This window comes from Rhincodon typus, chromosome 43, assembly GCF_021869965.1.
Source record: "Rhincodon typus isolate 14 chromosome 43, sRhiTyp1.1, whole genome shotgun sequence".
Lineage (NCBI taxonomy): Eukaryota > Metazoa > Chordata > Chondrichthyes > Orectolobiformes > Rhincodontidae > Rhincodon > Rhincodon typus.
In genome coordinates, this window is record NC_063374.1 from 709,436 (window position 1) to 731,293 (window position 21,858).

The 21,858-nt window shown below is 41.2% G+C and overlaps 1 protein-coding gene across 5 annotated transcripts in view; it reads left to right on the plus strand.

Annotated features, from left to right (window-relative positions):
• Nucleotides 1-21,858, plus strand: part of LOC109924266 (zinc finger protein 239-like) — an 88,718-nt gene that overhangs the window by 45,372 nt on the left and 21,488 nt on the right. Inside the window, exons 1-2 of one of the 5 annotated variants that reach the window (XM_048619722.1) lie at nt 12,975-13,069; nt 20,083-21,616. In XM_048619722.1, the coding sequence (XP_048475679.1) occupies nt 20,388-21,482 (1,095 nt within the window). In that variant the 5' untranslated portion in view covers nt 12,975-13,069; nt 20,083-20,387 and the 3' untranslated portion in view covers nt 21,483-21,616. Of the gene's footprint in view, nt 1-12,974; nt 13,070-13,330; nt 13,517-20,082; nt 21,617-21,858 lie in introns of those variants that run through there. The other 4 variants (XM_048619721.1, XM_048619725.1, XM_048619724.1 and 1 more) reach the window with 4 other exon arrangements.

Consider the following 21,858-nt stretch of genomic DNA (forward strand, 5'->3'; position numbering starts at 1 on the left):
TATTTAAACTGTGCTATCCTTTGTGTTAGGCTAACTCCCATATTTGTTTTTGATTGAGTAATATTTTTGTCTATAAGCCCTGTTATTTTTATTGCATGATTTTCTATAGCATGAGGTCGCACAAGAGTACAATTATTGTGTTATAACAGAAAGGACTTTAATTACATGCAACATTGATGTCATTGTTAGCCACATCTCCTAATCTATACATCCAAACCAGTAAACAATGGTCAACAACTCTATGGACAGCCCTAGGTTCTCCCATAATCTCATGATGTCTACCAGATCCCTCCATCATTTGTCTTGGGATCTTACAATGCCTCTGACAGTTACGTTTCGTCCCAGACATTTGCCAGCTGCACTGCATTATTTACCAATAATCTAAAATACTTGCTTATCACCAAAAACTCTTCCAAATTCTGTACTAACTTTAGTATGGCAGATTAGGAAGGATATTAATTTCTACCAATTGCTTTAAAATCATCTCTAATATAAAGTTACTACAATTCTGTAACACACTGACAAATTGAGAACAATCCCTCTCTCACTCTAGCCTGAGAGATCAAACAACAGTCTTTCTCGCTGCAGCTGCAGTTTACTACTCCTGTTATTTGCATGCTGTAAGTGAATTTTAAACTAAAGTTTCATTAGTAAAATCTTCTATTTGAATTACACTGATAAGGGTGAAATTCAACCACTTTACAACTTTACCAAGTCTTTAAACAAAACTTGCTTAGATTCCACAAATAACTACAGGACATAACTGCTTTGTATTTTGTAATTTGCCTTTGTCTGTGCTTTGCTCTGCTGTTGTCTGGATAAGTTTTCTGAACCGTTGCCTTCCCCTGATCTTTGGATGTACAAATTATCTATATCCGTACTTAAGTTACAATTGTTTATCTCTCCTCAATTGTGACCTCTCTTTTAATAACCTTCCTCTGCTCTCCTCCTGTGTCAATGGTTTTTTGGAGGTTGTGTTTGCACCATTTATTACTTTATCTTCCCTAATAATGCACTGGGCCTCTTTACTGCCTGCAAACATTTGCTCAAGGAATGCAACTAACCTTTTCACACTAATGTGTTGTTTGCCTTTCTAATTCTACAATTAACTAAAAATATCAGAATACTGTAGGATCAGACTTTCTCTTCTACTTTTACTAAATAACAAGTTTGAGACTGTGGCTAAATTAGGCCTTTCAAAAATACCCCTTATTAAAATGCTTAGATGTCTAGAACTGCCTGTTTACAGAAACTTGATTAAACCCTCCCCCACGAATGTTTCTTCCTACAGATAATCTCATCTTACCCAGTATCTCTATATGGAGACCACAGGTCTATCTGTGAACATCAGTGGTATGCAACTGTCAACACCTTTCGCCATCTTGTGTCAGCTAAAAAAGCTTTAAGTGGCCACCTTGACAACTATAATCATGGGTCACTACAATACTTTCCATAGTTGGAGCAGGTCTTACTATAGGACAAAATATAAATAGAAATATAGAAACATAGATACCAGGAGCAGGAGTAGGCCATTTGGCATTTTAAGCCTGCTGTTATTCAATATGATCATAGCTGGCCTATATATCAATCTTGTTGCCATATTCATGCTTTCGCTCAATAACAATTGATACCTTTAAATCTAAAAAAATTATCTTTCTCTTTCTTGAATACATTCCATGATATAACCTCCATAGCCTTCTGTGGTACAGAATTCCAAAGGTTCACTACACATTGCATGAAGAAATTTTCCCTACATTCCTTGGTTCTAGACTCCCCAACCAGGGAAAACATCCTCCTTGTATCTAATTTGTCCAAACCTGTGAGAATTTTATTCATTTCAATCAATCGCCTCTCATCCTTCTGAACTCTAGGGAATACAGGCCCATTCGAGCCAACCTCTCTTCATAGTGTTATAAAGTGGAGGTTGATCTCACCCCACTCTGATAACTAAAACCAAAATACCCAGAGGAGCACCTCCCTTATAATCCATTAAAAAGGAATGTGAAAAGGGGTGTAAACTGCTTCTCAGCAACTTCTAGTGGTTAAATAAAACAAGTCCCTGACACTCACTTTACATTCAACAAATAATTATTTATTTATCTAACTCTAACAGTAAACAAATTAACTAAACTATTAACAAACTGAATGAACCCTTCTAACCACTAACTATTCCCAAATAAAACAAGATTTTAATGGTATGCTGTTCCAATAAATACAAGTGCCACTTACATAAAATAAAAACAAACACAGACTTTAGTCTCTCAAAATTACAGCCAGATTACATGTCTTCCAGAATGCTCTGTGCCTTCTCCATCAAATATTCTGTCAGGAATGGCTCCTCCATCAAATTCTTCTGTCAGGATTATTAACTAGTTGTGCTGTAGGTATCTTTGAATTAGATGGTACTTTCTCTAAAACTTAGGGAAAACTGTGAGAGCTAGTGATTCTCTCTTGACAGCTGAGAGCTGTTAACTCTGGCAGACAGCAGTTAATTCTCCTGATTTTTTTTCCAACTGTCATCTCTTTTTATACCCTTGATGATATCTCAATTTCTTACAACAGGATTGGGCCTATGTTGTCAAGACCATCAGATTTAAATTTAATTGGTTATTGGTCTTTAAGTGCCTGGTTCAAATTGATTGGCTAAAATCAAACTTATTGTCTTAATAATAAAACAAAACTGCTGCTTAGCCTGCTAACTGTCCGGCTTTTTGATACAAATGTTTCAATATGAAGGCACTCTGCGCACTTGCAAACCCACAGACTGCTACCCACAGACATTTTGTTTAAATCCCTAAACATAGAAAAAGCACATAATCTTTTAAAGGGACCACACACTGCTTTCCTCCTAGCATTTTAAAAACACCAATATTTTACAAACACCAAATTCTAACATCCTGCCTTCCAATCCACAAGTACTCTACCCAACTTTGCAACAGTAGACAGTCCTACCATCCTCAGTATCATTCCAGTAAACCTCTGCTGCACTTCCTCTATGGCAAGTCCATTCTTTCTTAGGTAGGGAGACCAAACCTTCATGCAATACTCCATATCTCACCAAGGCCCTGTATAACTGCAGTAAGCTAGCCCTACTTCTGAACTCAAATCCTGTTGCAATGAAGGCCAATGTACCATTTGTCTTCCTGATTGAAAATAGGCAGGTGCAGTAAGCAATGACCGGTGTTCAAGGACACCCAGATCCCTTTATACATCCACATTTCCCAGTATATTACCATTTGTATAATACACTTTATTTTTCTTTTCACATTTAGCCACGTTGTACTACGTCAGCCAAGTGTTTGCCCACATGCTAAACTTGTCAAAATCACCTTGAAGCCTCCTTGCATCCTCCTCACAACTCAGAATCCTGTCCAGTTTTGTGTCATCTGCAAATTAAGATATCCCTCATCCAGGTAATTTATATATATGGTGAATCACTGGGGCCCAAACACTGATCCTTATGCTATCCCAGTCATCACCACCTGCCATTTGGAAAAAGATCAATTTATTCTGACTCTCTGCTGCTTGTATGTCAACGAATTCTTGGTTCATGCCAACATATTATCCCTAAACTACATGCCTTAACATTGCCCACTAACCTCTTATGAAGGACCTTGTCAAAAGCTTTCTGAAAATTCACATCCACTGGTTCTGTCTGATCAATGCAAATAGTTACATCCTCATAATCTTCAGTAGATTTGTTAAACATGATTTGCCTTTCATAAACCCATGTTGGCTTTGTCCAATCCTGTTAATGCTTTCCAAACGTTCTGTTATCAAGTCTTTTATAATAGATTCCAGCATTTTCCTCACTTTTGATGGTAGCTAATTGGTCTTGAGTTCTCTGTTTATTTTTCTCTCTCTCCCTTTTTGAAAGTTGAGGTTATATTTACTTTTCTCCAATCTGTAAGAACTGTCCCAGAGTCTACAGAATTTAGGAAGATGACTACCAATGTAACCAATATTTCCAGGGACAGGAGATAGTGGGTGTGTAAGAACAGCACTACATTCGTCATGGGTGATTTTAAAATGCATGTTCAATGGAAAATTAAGATTGGCAAATCTAACTTGGATGGTGAATTTTCTGGTGTGCGTCAGGGATTTGTTACTTGCAGCAGTACATTATAGAACCTACCTGGGAACAGCTATTTCAGATTTAGTCATTTGTAATAAGGTAGCATTAATAAGAGACCTCAAAGTTAAGGATCCTGTAGGGAGTAGTGATCATGGTACAACACGGTAGAATTCCAATTTCTGTTTGAGGGACAGCAACCAGGATGTCCTCCAGTTAAATAAGGGCAATAACAGAGATGTTAAGAAAGAGTTGGGAAAATAGACTAAGAGGAAGGCCAGTAGATGAGCAGCAGCAGAAATTTAAGCAAATTTTTCATAACATTCAGCAAAAATTTATTCTGATCAGAAAGGACTCAATAAGAAGGATGAACCACCCATAATTAACGAAGGCAATCAAAGAGAGTAGCCAATCAAAAGCTAGGAAATTCAAAGTGGCAGAAACTAGTGTAGGCCAGAGAATTGGGATTTATTTTTAGGCAACAGCTGTAAAAAGCTGATAAAGGCAGAGAAAATTCCTTATAAAAATAAAAGGACAAGAAATATAAAATCAAACAGCAGAAGCTTCTACTCATATATAAAAAGAGAGTAGCTAAAGTAGATGTGGGACCCTTGGAAATGTAATGGGGGAATTGATAATGAGTAACAGGAAAATGGCAGAATTGTTTAGCCAATATTTTGCATCAGTCTTCATGGTGGATAACACTATAAACATCCCAAAGATAACAGATAAACAAGGAGCTAATGGGAGGAAAGGTCTTGTAACAGTCTCCATCATGTGGGACAATATATGTGACAAACTAATGGGACTGAAGGCAGATATATTGACAGACCTCCATTCAAGGGTTTAAAGGAAGTGGCTACAAATATAGTGGAGGCATTGGTTGAAATATTCCAGAACTCAACTGCATTCTGGAAGTCTTTCAGCATATTGGAAACTCTCCTGTGTGATATCCCCATTCAAGAATGGAGGGAGGCAGAAAGCAGGAAACTTCAGGCCAGTTAGCCCAACATCTGGCTTTGGAAAAATGGCAGAGTCCAACATTAAGTAAGATATAGTAGGACATTTAGAAAAGCCTAACATAATTGGTGTCAACATGATTTTGTGCAATATAAATCATGTTTGAGAAATTTATTAGAAATTTGCTAGGAATAACAGGCAGGGTTGATAAAGGGGAAATCAGTAGATGTGCTGTATTTGGATTTCCAGAACATATTCAACAAGGTGCCACATAAAAGATTATTGCGCAAGATGGGAACTCATAGTATTAACAGTAATGTATTAGCATGGATTAAGATTGTTTAACACAGAGGTGACAGAGTCAGGATTAATGAGTCTTTTGCAGTTAGAAAGACATTATTAGTGGATGGCAGAAGGAAGAGACTTAGGGCCTTGATTATATAGTATCTATATTACTGACTAGGAGGAGGAGGCAGAATGTAATGTAGCCAAATTTGCTGATGATACAAAAACAGGTAGGAGTGCATGTTGTGATGAGGATATCATAATCTGCAAGGGGATTATAGATAGGTTGAGTGAGTGAGCAAAAAGCTTAGCAGATCCAGTTTAATGTAAAAAGTTGAGGTTGTGCACTTTAGGAAACGTCAAAGGACAGACTATTATTTAAACGGAAAGAAACTCAGAAAAATTACGGCACAGATGGATATGAGTGTTCTTGTGCATGAAACATTAAGTTAGAATGCAGGTGCAACATGTAATTAAGAAGGCAAATGGAATTTTGACATTTATTGTTGGGAGGTTGGAGTTTAAAATTAGGAATGTCTTGTTACAACTGTACAGGGTGTTGGTGAGGTCATACCTGGAGTAGTGCATAATATTTTATCCTCATATTTAAGAAAAAATATATTGGCATTCAAAGCGGTTTGAAAGAGATTTGCTAGACTGTTTCCTGGCATGAGAAGACGGCTAAAAAGCTTAGGTCTCTATTCTTTAAAGTTTAGAAGAATTAGGGGTGATCTTATTGAAACACACAAAATTCTAAGGAAGGCTTGACAAGTAGATGCTGAGAAGATATTTTCATGAGTGGAGGAATCTCAAACCAGGGGACATAGTTACAGAATAAGGAAGCATTTATTTAAAACTGAGATGCAAAGGAATTTCCTCTCTCAGAAGTAAGTGAATGTCTAGAATTCTTTACCGCAGAGTGTTATGGAAGCCAGATTACTGAAAATATTTAAAGAGGTGGTAGATAGATTTGTGAAATATCAAGGAGGTGTGGGCTGTGGCATGCTGGCACAAAAGGGGAGTTGTGTCCTGGGGAAGAGCAGCCATGATCTTATAGAACGACAGGAACAAAAACAGTTCAGTTCTGAGGAAGGGTCACCAGACCCAAAACGTTAACTCTGATTTTACCTTCAAAGATGCTGCTAGACCTGCTCAGTTCTTCCAGCAACTTCTGTTTTTGTTCCTGATTTACAGCATCCGCAGTTCTTTTGTTCTTTTTAAAATCGAATGACAACAGGCTTAAGAGCTGCATTCCCTCTAATTTCTCCAGCCACTGTATGGACCTCTCGTTCATGTGCGGCAGCGACCGGAGAAACCAGAAGTGAATGTGTTAGCTATAGTTGGCACAGCAATCAGTACGCATGGACCCTCATTGCACTCAGTTTAGAGAAAACGGTGTTTGAGGGGTTGAATGGCCTGCTCGTATTCCTATTTCTTCGGCTCTTATGGAATACTCTCACTCGGGTGTGCATGTCTTGTTGCTTTTCCAAGTTTGAAATCTTATCCCATAAACAAACATTTCTCCTTCCACATTCAAGGGCAAATGGTATCCCAGTCCTGATAAATGGAATAGCTGTCAGATCTGGATGTGATTTTTCCTGTCTGTAAATCTTCCCTTAACCCATGAAGGCAATTTACACAAATTAATTTCTATGATACCAGGAAATTTTGAGCAGACAATTGCAAATCCCTTTTTGCTCTTTCCCTTCTCCCCAAGGCTGGAAATCCCTGGCTGACACACACACCCTTCTCTCTCAACTGAAATACAAATAAACTAACGGATAATTGTCTCCTTTTAATGATTTCGTACAATAGTGCATAATTATACTATTTCTGGAACAAAACGTTTCTCAATTTGCAGCTCTAAGCAAGGTAGAGGCCGCACATGGACCCCGTGGATCAGCGATTTGCATTACCAATATGCACGTTCCAGCTCACGCTGCCCGGGTGATTGACAGCGGCTCTGGACCAACAGAAAGGAGGGCGAGATAGTAGGATCGAATGTAAGTGGCAGGTCTTCTAACCAATCGGAGTGAATGGAAGCGGAGCTCGGGGGATAAGACGTTCAGGCTGAAGGGTGAATGAGAGGCATGAGACAAAAAAACTGCAAATACAAGGTAGACAAACAGGAGGCTGGAAGAACAGAGCAAGCCAGGCAGACTCAAGTCCTTAAGAAGGGTAATACCCAAAACGTTAACTGCTCCTTTCCTCCAGATGCTGCATAGCTTGCTGTGTTCTTCCAGCCTCCTGTTTGTCTACCCTGAATGAAAGGCAAGGGCGCTCCTTTCCTCCAGATGCTGCATAGCTTGCTGTGTTCTTCCAGCCTCCTGTTTGTCTACCCTGAATGAAAGGCAAGGGTGGAGGACCAAGCGTGAGCAATCAATTCCTCATTAAGATGGCGATTGACAAAATTGATTTTGTGATTAGGGTCCTGATACTGTACTACAAAAGAAACTGCGATGGTATAGGATAAATGGGGAACATCACTTAAAGGGATGACAGTGGATAGTCAATGGCAAACATTTAAAGAGTGCATGAAAGAACCGCAACAATTTGTTCATTCCTGTCTGGCACAAAATGAAACGGGACAGGCGGCATGACCACGGTTAACGAAGGAAATTACGGATTGTATTAGATACAAGGTGGGACATCATGTTGCAGCTGTACAAGACATTGGTAAGGCCACTGCATACAATTCTGGTTGCCCTGCTAAAGGAAAGATGTTTTAAACTGGAGAGGATACAAAAATAGATTTACAAGGGTGTTACTGAGACTGGAGGATTTGAGTTACAAGGAGAGGCTGTAGAGGCTGGGACTTCTTTTTCCCTGGAGTGTAGGAGGCTGAGGGATGACCTTAGAGGTTTATAAAATCATACGGTACTTAGATAGGGTGAATAGCCAAGTCTTTTCCCCAGGGTAGGGGAGTCCAAAACTAGATGGTGAGAGGAGAAAGATTTTAAAAAGGCAAATTTTTCACAAAGAGGATGGTGCATGTATAGAATGATCTGTCAGAGGAAGTGATAGAGGTGGATACAGTTACAACATTTAAAAGACATTTGGACAGGTACATGGAAAGGAAAGGTTTAGAAGAATATAGGCCAAATACAGGCAACTGGGACTAGTTCAGTTCTGGAAACCTGGTCAGCATAGACAAGTTGGCCAAAGGATCTGTTTCCATGCCATATGACTCTATAACAGGATTAGGCAGAATCATCACGGATTTACGAATGCAAAATCATGCTTGACAAATCTACTGGAAATTGCTGAGGATGTGACTCGTAGAATTGATAAAGGGGGAGCCAGTGGATGTGGTTTACTTGGACTTTCAGAAGGCTTTCAATAAGGTCCCATATAAGATATTAGTGTGTCAAATTAAAGCACACAGGATTAGGGTATTATACTGACATGGATGGAAAATTCGCTGGCAGGCAGGAAATATAGAATAGGAATAAATGGGCCATTTTGCAAGTGGCAGGCTGTGACTTGCGCTTAGACCCCCGCTATTCACAATATACAATTTAGGTGAAGGAACTAAAAGTAATGTCTCCAAGTTTGCAGATGCCACAAAGCTGTGCCTGATGAGGATACAGAGATACTTCAGTGTGATTTGGACAAGATGAATGAGTGGGCAGAAGTGCATGGCAGATAAAGTATAATGTGGAAAAATGTGGGATTATCCATTCTGGTAGCAAAAACAGAGATTATTATCTTGAATGGCAATAAATTGGGAAAGGGGGAAGTGCAATGAGACCTGGAAGTCTTGTACACCCGTCACTGAAAATAAACATGCAGGTGCAGCATGTTGGCCTTCATAGCAAAAGGATAGGATAGCAGGGATGTCTTTCTGCAATTGTATATGGCCTTGATGAGGCCACACTTGGAGTATTGTGCCCAGTTTTGGTCTCCTTATCTGAGGAATGATGTTCTGGCTATAGAGGGAGTGCAACAAAGGTTTATCAAACTGACATTTGAAGAGGGACTGGGTTGGTTAGGACTGTTTTCACTGAAGTCTAGAAGAATGCAGGGAAGCTCTCATGGAAACCTATGAGGATCTAACAGGACCAGAAAAGGTAAATGCAAGAAAGATGTTCTCAATGACTGGGAAGTAAGAATCAGGAGACACAGTCTAAGAATACAGTGTAGGCCATTTAGGACTGTGATAAGGAGTAATTTCTTAACCCATAGAGTAGTGACCCTGTGGAATTCTCTGCCACAGAAGACAGCTGAGGCCAAAGCATTGAATGTTTTCAAGAAGGAGTTCGATATAGTTCTTAGAGCTGAAGGAATCAAAGGATATGGGCGGGAAAGTGAGAATAGGGTACTTAGTTGGATGATCTGCTGTGATTATATTTAATGGTGGAAAGGGCTGGATTGCCTCCTCCTTTTTTTGTTTGTTTCTATGAAGCCCATCGCCCCACATTTCTTGTTAAATGCCCTCTCAATGTATCCTGTCACTTTCAAAGATCTGCACGCATCAATCTCCAGTTCCCAGTTTCCTTGCACACTCCAGACAGCTCTGCCATGATGTGTGTAGTTCCATTCACTACATCTTCCAAAATCCAGCAGCTCATTGAGAGCTCCAAAGACAAGTCACGTTCGACTCTTTCTTTCTCCATAGATGCTGCCTGAGCATTTACTGGACATTATATTTTTACATCCCCACACTGAGAGCAGCAAAATTCTCTTTTGTAAGTGTGAAGGAGCTGATGCTACACAAGATGACTTGCTGAATCTCTTCACACATATCGAGCAGTTCAATGGCCTCTTGCTATTGGGAACTCACTGATGCATCAGCATGTTTACCCACTGTATTGATCCTCAACAGGAGGGAAGAATAGTGGTGTCTTGTTACTGTGAGCTCTCAGGAGATTCAACATGTCTTCTCACTGTGTCAATTTTTCATAGGAGGAGAACAGTTTCTCACAGATTTCAGCTGAGTGTGTGTATGTGCTTCCCCAATCACACCAGTTTGAATTTTTTTCCCTTAAGACAGAACAAACATTTCCCCTTCCACAAAGGCTGATAATATTCAGAGAAACAGGTAAGTAATGCAGGAGGCCTCTGGGTCCTGCTCACAAATCAGTTTTCCAATTTAGAAATTGTTGAGGTGTTGGTTCATCAAGGAAGTGCAGGCAGAGTCAAACTTCTGGCACCATAAGCAGCCTGACTGTATAGGAGAGGAAGATAGAGAAAAGGAGGAGCGATAGTGATAGAGGAATCATTAGGCAGGCATTTCTGCAGCCTAAGGAATGAGGTTTTTCATCAAGAATTTAAGGAATTAGGCAGTGGATTCAAAACAGGACTTCATTGGTTGTAACCTCTGGATTACTCTCAGTGCCATGTTCTTGTGAGTACAGAAATAGAAGAATAGGGTAGGTTAATGCATGGCTCTAGAGTTGGTACAGGAGGGTTTTAGATATCGGGATCACTGGAACCATTTCTGGGGAAAAGTGGGACGGTCTGCACCTGAACAAGAATGGGATCAACATCCTAGTTGGGGAGGGTGAGGGGTTGCAAGTGCTATTGAGCAGGGTTTAAACTAGTTTGGCAGGGGGAGGGAACACAGAGCTTTAGTATAATAGGGACACAGCACACTATCATAAAGGAACCAAGACAGAGGCAGTCCACCAATGCTGAGTTTCAAGGGAGTAAGACAAGGCTGGACAGTCTGACATGGGAGACTAATGAAGGGAAAAAAGCATGGTATTGAGGGTAACTTGGCATGTTGGATCCAAAATTGGCTTAGCAGTAGTAAATGTCCCCAATGAGCTATCCTGGTCCATCCACATTGATGCTACAGTCAAGAAAGCACACCAACATCTCTCCCCAGAGGGCTAAGGAAATTCAGCATGTTCACAATGACTCTTACCAATTTTTAAAGATGCACCATAGGAAGCATCCTATCCAGATGCATCACAGCTTGGTATAGCAACTGCTGTGCCCAAGACCACAAGAAATTAGAGAGTTGTGTACGCAGTCCAGTCTATCATGAAAACCAGACTTCCTTCCTTTGACTCCATGTACACTTTCTACTACTTAGGAAAGCAGCCAACATAATCAAATACCTCTTCCACCCCAATTATACTCTCTTCCACACTCTTCAAATCGGATACAAAAGATACAAAAGTTTGAAGATGCATACCAAAGATTTAAGAACAGCTTCTTCCCCATTGTTATTGGACAAATGAACAGACTTCTCATATGTAAGAGTTGATCTTTCTCTGCGCCTTCTCTGTAGCTGTAACACTATATTCTGCATTCTGTTCTATTACCCTGATGTACTTACATAAGGTGTGATTTGTCTGGTTAGTATTCAATATAAAACTTTATCTCAGTACATGTGACAATAATAATAAATCAAATCAATGAATCAAATAGAAGCTTGTGATCTGTGTTTATGACTAGAGGCTGGTATCTAGTGGCGTACAACAGAGATCAGTGTTGGGTCCCTTATTTGTTCTGCAATATATAAACAATATAGTTAAGAATGTTGGGGGACAGGGTGAAGGATGATAAGTTAGTTTACAGGTGACATAAAGATTGGCCGAGTGATTGATAGTGAGGAAGAAGGTCACAGATTACAGGAAACTATAGACTAATCGTTCAGATGCGCAGATCAGTGGCAGACGGAATTTAACTCTGAAAAGTGTGAGGTTATGCACTTTGGAAGAAGTGACTAGATAAGGGAATATTCAACGAATGTCAAGTCACTAGGAAGCTCAGAAGAACGGAGAGATCTTAGGGTGCTTATCCACAGATTCTTGAAAGTGGCAGGACGGGTTAATAGGTAGTTAAGGCAGCATATGCCACATTTGCCTTTATTAGTCATGGCATAGGTTATAAGACCAGGGGAGGGTATGACATAGAAAACTTTGATTAGGCCCCAGCTGAAGTACTGATGAAGGGTCTAGGCCCGAAACGTCAGCCTTTCTGCTCCTATGATGCTGCTTGGCCTGCTGTGTTCATCCAGCTCTGCACCATGTTGTCTTGAAGTACTGTGTGCTATTCTGGACATCTTACTATAGGAGGGAGGTGGTTGAAGAGGTTGCGCAGGAGATTCACCAGGATGTTGACTGAGATGAAACATTTTCGCTATGCAGAGAGACTGGATAGGCTTTAGCGTGGAGAAGGGCAGGGGGTCCTGACTGAAGCGAATAAGATTGTGAGGGGTATGGAGAGGTTGGATAAGAAGCAGCTATTTCCCTTAGTCAATATAAAGAGGGCATAATTTTAAGGTGAAGGGCAGGAGGCTCAGGGGAGTCTGAGGGGAAAAAAAGTTAATCTAGAGAGTGATGGAAATTTGAATTGCAATACCCAGGAGGACAGCAGAGGTAAGAAACTTCGCAACCTTTAAACAGAATGTGTGCAGATGAGCACTTGAAATGTCCTCACTTTCGAGGCTACAGGACCAGTGCTAAAGTGAAAATAGACCCCCAGAGACTCGATGGACAAAGGATCACTTTTTGGACCTGAAACGTTTAACTTTGCTTTCTCTCCACAGATACTACCAGACCGACCGAATTTTCTCAGCAATTTATTTTTGACAGTGACTAGTCCCGCCCTTCATTCACTCCAATTGGTTGGAGGACCAGTCGCTCCCGTCTGGTCCTCTGGCTCACTCCCTCTTTCTATTGGCCCGAAGCTGCCGTCAATTAAATATCGTAAAAACCGTCTATTAGCTGGGCGCCGCACGGAGAATCACAACGTCAATGTTGGACGCTGGATTAGGCAGTGGCCTCGCAAATCATGCAGGTGATTGCACTGGGATGGGAGTGACGGAGACCGCGTGTGGGCTTTAGGGACTTCATAAGTCGACAACATATTCAAACTCTGAGTAAACGTTACCGGTTTGGGGATTGAAGCAACGGCATCTTTTCAGAGTGTCTCCGCTAGGGGCGGCCATTTTTACAGTGTTGTGCTTTCAGCAAGGCGCATGCGCTGAAACTGCGCCCTCTCAACAAGCAAGCCCTGCCCTCCGCGACGCTCTTTGTTTTGATTGGCTGGAGCGTCTTTTAGTTTTGGGTCCTCCGGGAATGCACCCTCTTTCTAATTGTTCTTCAGTTGCTGTCAATCACTTCCTTGGGCGTGAGCTGGTATCCCGGGAGGGGAGTACGAATGTTGTACAGACAGCCTTTGGAGGCCGCGCACTTCGAATAGGAACCTGCATCTCTGGTGCTTTTTACCCGGAAATGGGCACAGGTAAAATAAAAGTTAAATACGGCGGATACAAAATATCTGAAGGGCCCATGTTAATGACCGCCGTCCTGGTTCAGGATCCCCTAGATCAGGAGAGAAAATGATTGATTCACTGAGATGAGTGGTACCTAACTTGGTTCGTTGGTGGAGAGCTGCTGTTTACAGCGAATGTAAATTGCTTTAAAAAATCAGAAATCTATTTTTAAGAACTAGCTATATAAACTCAATAACCACAAGTGAGAGGGACGCGCAGTGAAATAAAGCTAAAATATGTAACGTAAAGTTAAGGTTTGATAGGGCAGCTTAGCCTTCTGGAGTGTATGTCCCGTAGCGTGTGGGGAAAATCATGGACATTTGAGCAACCCAAGTAACAAGTTTAGGAAAACCACAGGCTAGAACCACGGATGCAGATTGGGAAGTGTAGGCGTCCCTTGAGATCATCTAGCTCGCTAAATGGTGTTCCATTTCCATTGGCTAAAAGCAGGACTTTAAAAGCAAATAGTCGCAGGAGTATTCTTGATGTCACATGCAAGTGAGAATGGGAAAAGGAAAATTGAGTGATTGAACACGTGGCTGGAGAATTGTGGTCAAAGAGAGGGCATCAGATTTCTGAGGCATTTGAATGGCTCCGTGGCAAATGGGACATGTACAAGATGGAAAACTTGCATCTCAGCAAATTCTGTATAAATATGTAAATTTGCCAGTGCCAAAGGGGAGGGTTTCAACAAAGTAGGCAAGGTATTGGGAACCTGAGAGTGAGCTCAGATTGGAGGGGAGCAAAGCTGGCATTTAATTACTGCTGTATCTGCATGTTAAATTTTTATGAATCATGCACAAGAACACTTGGATCCCTCTGCAACTCAGAATGTTGCAGTCATTCTCTGTTTAAGTAATACTGTTTGTTTTTTTTATTCTTCCTGGCAAGTTGTTCAACTTGCCATTCTCCCATATTCTGCTCCATCTGTCAGATTTTTCCCCACTAACTCAACTTATGTGTATCCTTCTGCTATCTCTATATTTCTGTTTCACAACTTTCTGACTAATCTATGTGTCAGCTGCAAATTTAGGTACCGTGCTTTTGTTCTCCTCATCTAAATAATTAACATAATCTTTAAAAAGCAGAGATCTTAGAGACCCCTGTAGGACTCTACTGTTGCATTCTGCCAATCAGAAAGTTACTTTGGTAATGGCTAGCCAATCTTCTATCCAGGACAGTATGTTGCCCCTTGCACCATGAGCTGCTACTTAAAATGGCACCTCGTCAAATGTCTTCTGGAAGTGAAACTGCAGTATATGTACAGACTCCACTTATTTGCAGCATGTTGCTCCTTCAAAGACCTCTAACAGATTGTTGAAACATAATTTTTCTGTCATGAAATCATGCTGACTCTCCCTGATGACCTTGAGTTTTTCAAGTACCAAGCTGTAACCACCTTAATGTTCATACCTTTCCCATGACAGACATCAAGTTAATTGGTTTATAGTTTTCTGTTTTCTGCCTCCCTCTCTTCTTGAGTTGGACATATACAATCACGAAGAATATTTGCAATTTTCCAGTCTGCTGAAACCTTTCCAAACTTTAGTGAATTTTGGAAAAAAAAGAAGTTGAACAAAATATTTACTACCTTGTTGGCCACCACTTTTAAGACCCAAGGATGAAATCCAGATGGAAACTCCATCAGCTTGTTCAACATCCCTACCCTAATAATTTATAGTTTCACCAAGCTCTCTTCTCGCTGTTTTACTTCTTGACATAGAGATACTACTGTATTATTTTGTAGCCTCCATAGTGAAGACAGAAATAAAATTTGTTCACGTCATTCACCATGCCTATTATCTATCATTTGCTCACCATTCCCATCCTACGGAGGGCCAACTATCACTATACTTACTATTTTCCTTTTTAGAAAACTATGGAAACTCTTGCTAACAGTCGCCGCATTTCTAGCTAGCTTCCAACCATACTCATAATTTATTTTACCTGAATAATTCTTTAGTCATTCTCTGTTCTTCCTATTCTATCCAATCATCTGACCTGCACTTGCCTTTGCACAGTTTTTCCTCAGTTTGATGTTTACTTTGTTTATCTGGTTAAATATGGATGGTAAATCCATATTTAATCCATATTAAATCCATGTAATTGGATTATATTTATTCTGATACATCCCCTTAATTTCTTTTGCTATTCTTTTGCTGTCTCTGTTGATCTATCCTATAGCCTAGTATTCCAGTTCACTTCAGTGAGCTCTGCGTTCTTCCACAAAGTAGCAATAATTTAAGGTTAAAATATTAATCGTAGACACGCCCTTCTCCATTTCAAACTGAATGCAAAATTCAATTATTTTGTGGCCACTGCTACCTAAGATGCATTTACTCTGAACAAATTAATCAATGCTGTACTCAATATCAAGTCCAGTACAACCTCCTTGCTGGCTGGTTGCAGAATATATTGCTCAAAGAAACTCTTTCAAAAGCAGCCTGTGGAGTTCCCATCGATGCTGCCATTGACAAACTGAATTTTTTTCATGTTAATTGCAGGTTAAAATCACCTATGATTATTGCCATCATTTCATCACAAGCACCCAATATTTCTTCTTGTATGCTTCTCCCTACATTGTGATTACCGTTTGGGGTCTGTAGACCAATCCCCTAGTCTTTCGTTTTACCCCTACTGTTTTTCATCTCTCCAAAACCAATTCTGCATCCAAATCTCCAGAACCAAGATCATCTCTAAATATTGCATCAATGCAGCCTTGAGTAAAAGTAATGCCTCCTCCACCTTCAACTAGCATTCTGTTCTTCTTGATTGTATATGTCCTTCAATATTCAGGGCCCAATCCTTGTCATCATGCAGCCATGTCTCTGCGATGGCTATCAGGCCAAATTTATTTACTTCAATGTATGCTATAAATTTATTTAATTTATTATGAATGCTGCACACATTCAGGTACAGAGCCTTTAGCTTTGTCTTTTTATTACCTTTCTAACATCTAGTGTTAACTGTAGGTATATTCGAATGTCTATTCTCCCAGTCCCTTCCGGCCATTTTCTGACCTTCATTTTTCTTATTACTGTTCTGCTCTCCTGTCTTGATTCTACCCTTGATTTCCGCATCTACCCAAGCTTGATCCCTCACCCCGCTTATTTTCTTTAAAAGCCACCCTACTTCCCTAGTTATGTGGTTCCATGGAATACTAGACCCATCAGGGTTCAGGTGCAGACTGTCCCATCAATACAAGCCCTACTACTGATTGATGCTAGTGCCCCCACTGCCCCACAAACTGAAACCCACTCCTCCCATACCAGTCTTTTAGCCACATGCTGTATGTATTTCACCAGCCTTAAGTGCCCTCTGTCAACTTTCACAGGGCTGAAGAAAAAATCCAGAGATTCAGGTGCTGCTCTTCAATTTGGTGCGTAGCTCCCCATAATGTCTAAACAAAGCCTAATCCTCCTTGTGTGTTTTGTACTTACGTGGGCCATGACAGCTGGATCCTATCACTCCAACCTCCTGTCTGGTGCTGAGTAGATGTCCCAAGTCTGGGGACTGGGGAGTCAACATAACTTTCTGGAATTATACTATTTGCTAAACAGAACAGTGTGTATCCCCCTCACACTACCATCTCCTACTGCCAGTATATTCCTTATTACTCTCTCTTTCACAAAAGGTATCCTGACCAAAGTGCCCTGGACTGTCCATTCTTCTTCTTTACAAACCTTGATTACATTAATGCAGATGAGTACCTTGAACTTGTTTCATAGTTGTTTCATAGCTTGTTTCATAGCTCCTGCACTCCAGTATTCTCTGACTGGTACTTGCCTCAATGGCAGTCAGACCCTCCTGTCCCTTACTACAAATGGAATCAGACTGGCCTATCCTAAGGGGTGTGAGCATCTTCTGCAACAAGTGTCCAAGTATCTCTCCCTGCCTCAATGTATCATAATGTCTTCAACTCAGCTTCCAGTTCATAAGTTGCAAGTTCCTGCTGTTAGGCATTTCCAGAGAATCACAGGAGTAGGTCATCCTTGAGCCTGCTCCACCATTCAACATGATCATGGCTGATCATGGAGCAATACCCTAATCCCACCATCTCCCGATATCCTTTGATCCTTCTAGCTACAAGAGCTGTATTTACCTCCCCCTTGAAATCTCAATGTTTTGGCATCAACTGCTTTTTGTGGTAGTGAATTCTATGGGCTCATCACTGGGTGAAGAAAGTTTTCCTTATCTCGGTCCTAAGGATTCTCCCAGTCCCATTCTTCTAAACTTCAGTAGATACAATAATAACCAACTTAGTCATTCCTCATTCATCAGTCCTGCCATCCCAAGAATCAATTTGGTAAACATTCACTGCACTTCCTCAACAATAAGAACGTCCTTCCTCAGATAAGGAGACCAATCCCAACACACGTTTGCTGGAGATAACAAGGTGTAGAGGTGTAGATCAGAGGAGCAGAAAGGCTGACATTTCGGGCCTATACCCTTCTTCAGAAAAGCCTCCCTGCTCCTCTGATGCTGCTTGGCCCGCTGTGTTCATCCGGCTCTACCTTGTTATCTCGGATTCTCCAGCATTTGCAGTTCCTACTATCTCTGAAACACGTTTGCTGGAATAATTTTTGGATCCAGAAAAACCCAAATGCAGCAGCTGCTACACAATTCCTGTCTCACTGTTGTCTTTGTGCTAAATAGTTAAATGTAATTCATTGTGTAAAAATAATTACTGTTCTTTACCACCATTTTATTGATGCAAATATCACTTGCTACTGAATGTTATATGGTCCTTAATTAAACAAGTAACTGTTTTAGCTATGTGCACTAAAGTTTAATACTTTTTAAATTTATAAACCTTCCCCTAACTCGTGTGTCCTAATCAGGTTACTCACATAGTCCTTTTATACTATATGACCCTTGTACATTGCCAGACTCCTATGTTGTTACTTGTTTTTCACTCTGGATTTTCTAAACTGAGCATGTTTTGGCTCCTGACTCCTGAAGTGCCAGGTTCTAAAACAGTTAAGAAAGGAAAACCTTTCCCCACTTCACTGAACTCCCACACTTGCCAGACTTCCAAAACCCCCTGTCCTTGCTGTACTCAGTGCTGGCTGCATTCCACTGGCACTGTGTGTATTACTGCTGTGACTTAGATGAGTCCGCTTTGCTTGCTATTCTTCAGGAACTCATTTTAGCCAGCTCTGTGATTAATTACACTTCACAAGTTTGCTGATGACACAAATTGGGTTGGAATGCAAGTTGTGAGGATGCAAGGAAGCTTCAAGGAGACTTGGGTGAGCTAAGTGAACGGTGAAGAATGTGGTATCTGGAATATAATATCAATAAGTATGAACTAATCCACTTTGGCATGAAAAGAAAGCAGACTATTCGGTAATTAGTGGGACGTGTTGATCTCCAAAGGGACTTGATGAATAGAAAGCTTTAGAAGGATATAGGCCAAATGCAGGCAAGTGGGACCAGTTTAGTTTGGGAAACTTGTTTGGCATGGACTAGTTCAACCAAAGCATCTGTTCCAGGCTCTGTGTCTGTGTGACTCTCTTTCTGATTCTGTGACATTTTTTGAGTCACGAAAAGCTAGTGTATAATTGCAACAAACAACTAGGGAAGCAAAAGCATGTTGGCCTTCATTTTGAGGATATGCAAGTACAGGAATGTCTTGGTACAATTACATAGAATCTTGGTGAACCCATACCTACATTTAATGTGTTCATATCTAAGAAAGGACATACTTGCCATTGAGTGACTACAACAGATAACTGGGGTGGCTTGATTGTTTTTGAGGAGAGATTGAAGAAACTGGGCCTGTATGTTTTCGAGTTTTAAAGAATGAGGTCGTCTCTCACTTTATCTTACTAAATTCTTCCAGGGTGGATGTAGATAGGATGTTGCCGCTGGCTGCTGTTTAGAAGCAGGGGAAACAGTCTCTGAAAAAGGGGAGGCCATTTAAGACCTAGATGATGATGGATTTCTTCAGAGGGTACTGAATCTTTGGAGTTCTGTATTCCCAAGGGCTGTGGAAGATCAATCACTGAGCATGAGCATGTTCAACACAAAACTTGATTGATACAAATAATGTAGAGCAATTTGGGGATAACATTGAGGTAGCTGATCAGCCACGACCTGATTGAATAGTGGAACAAATTTGTTGGGCTGAATGGCTTATGCCTATGTAAAAAAACCCAAAAGAACCACGGATGCTGGAAATCAGAAACAAAAGCAGAAATTGCTGGAAAAGCTGAGCAGGTCCGGCAGCATCTGTGGAGAGAAATCAGAGTTAACATTTTGGGTGCAGTGATCTTTCCTTAAAATCAATAGCTTATGCCTGCAGGACTTTGAGAAACCAGCCAGAGTAAAGGGAGGAAGAAATCTGGCAGTCAAGCAAAGAAGTGGTGGCATTGGTTTGGATTTCTGCTCTCGGAGGATGTAGAATATGGGAGACAAACTTTAGAGTTTTGGAGGAATGCGAGAGGAAGAAAAATGTTGCAGCAAAACAGGAATGATCTGTTCTAATTTTCTATCCTCTACTTACTGATGTTTTTTTGTAAACTCTTTACAGGGTATAAGAAGGGAAGGATTTGAAGATACAAAATTCAGACCAAACCTCATGGTTAAGTCACTCAATTCAGGAACTGAATTTCAACATCCTTGAAGTGTGGCAGGATAAATTTATCTCCAATACACTTGTGGGAAATGGTTTTAATCATCAATGTGACCAGAAAAGCACTGGCTATGGAAAGAGTTTTAACCGGTTAAAAATGCCAAATGTTTCACAGCAGTGAGAGACTACACGTGTGTGTGTGTGTGTGCGCGTGCGCGCAAGGCTTCAACTGATCATCCAACCTGGAATGACACAGCAACACCATGGAGAAACCATGGAAATGTCAGGACTGTGGGAAGGGATTTCGATCTCCTTCCGAGCTAGAAACCCACCGACGCAGTCACACTGGAGAGAGACTATTTACTTGCTCCAAATGTGGAAAGGGATTTACTCAGTCCTCTCATCTGCTGACCCACCAGCGCGTTCACACTAATGAGAGACCTTTTAAATGTCCGAACTGCGGGAAGTGCTACAAAAGTGCCCGGGAACTGATGTCCCATCAACTTGTTCACTCTGATGAGAGGCCATTCAGGTGTTCACACTGTGGGACTGGGTTCAGGCGATCATCTGAACTCACTGTGCATCAGCGAATTCACACGGGGGAGAGGCCATTCACCTGCTCCAACTGTGGGAAAAGATTCACTACCTCGTCCCACCTGCTAATACACCAGCGAGGTCATGCTACAGAAAGGCCATTTACCTGCCCCGAGTGTGGGAAGGGGTTCACTAATTCATCAGACCTAATAATCCACCAGCGAGTTCACACTGGGGAACGACCATTCACCTGCCCAGAGTGCGGGAAGGGATTCACTCAGTCGGCAACCCTGCTTAGACACCAGCGCGTTCACACTGGAGAGAAGCCGTTCACCTGCTCCGAGTGTGGAAAGGGATTCACCGATTCGTCCCACCTTTTGAAACACCAGCGAGTCCACACTGGGGAGCGGCCATTCACCTGCCCTGATTGTGGAAAAGGATTCTCTGATTCAGCCACCCTGCTGAGGCATCAGCGCATTCACACTGGGGAGAGGCCGTTCCCCTGCCCCGAGTGTGGGAAGGGATTCACTTCATCCTCCCACCTGTTGAGACACCGGCGACTTCACAATGGGGAAAGACCATTTCCCTGCCCTGAGTGTGGAAAGGGTTTCACTAATTCATCTGATCTGCGGATACACCAACGTGTTCACACTGGCGAGAGGCCATTCACTTGCTTGGAGTGTGGAAAGACATTCACACTTTCGTCCAGCTTGCTAACACATCAGCGTGTTCACTCCGCGGAGAGGCCATTCACCTGTTCTCAGTGTGGGAAAGGATTCACTCGGTCATCTCACTTGTTGAGTCACCAACGAGTTCACAAATAAGGATATTTCTTGGTCGTCACATCCACACTGAACCCCATCTTTGGCTTCTGTTTCTGCTGAGGTTAATAAATTCGAGCACAAATGAAAGCATTAATATTCTGGATCAAAGTCAAATAAATCATCTTTTGTACAAACATGTTGTCAAATTATTTTAATATCTTACACAAATTACTTCTTTGAAGGGGCCTCCCCCTTTTTTTTTCTCCTCCGTCCTCGCCTCTAACAAGTGAGGAAATCATGGACCTTCTTTGTTACTAAGTTTGAAACAATATGATCAGATATTTCTGTGCTTCGCTCAACAGACCAAACTGCCTCTAACATTTCCTCCCAAACCCGCATCTTTGAATAGTTTCCCCTTCCACTTTCTCTCGTGCTC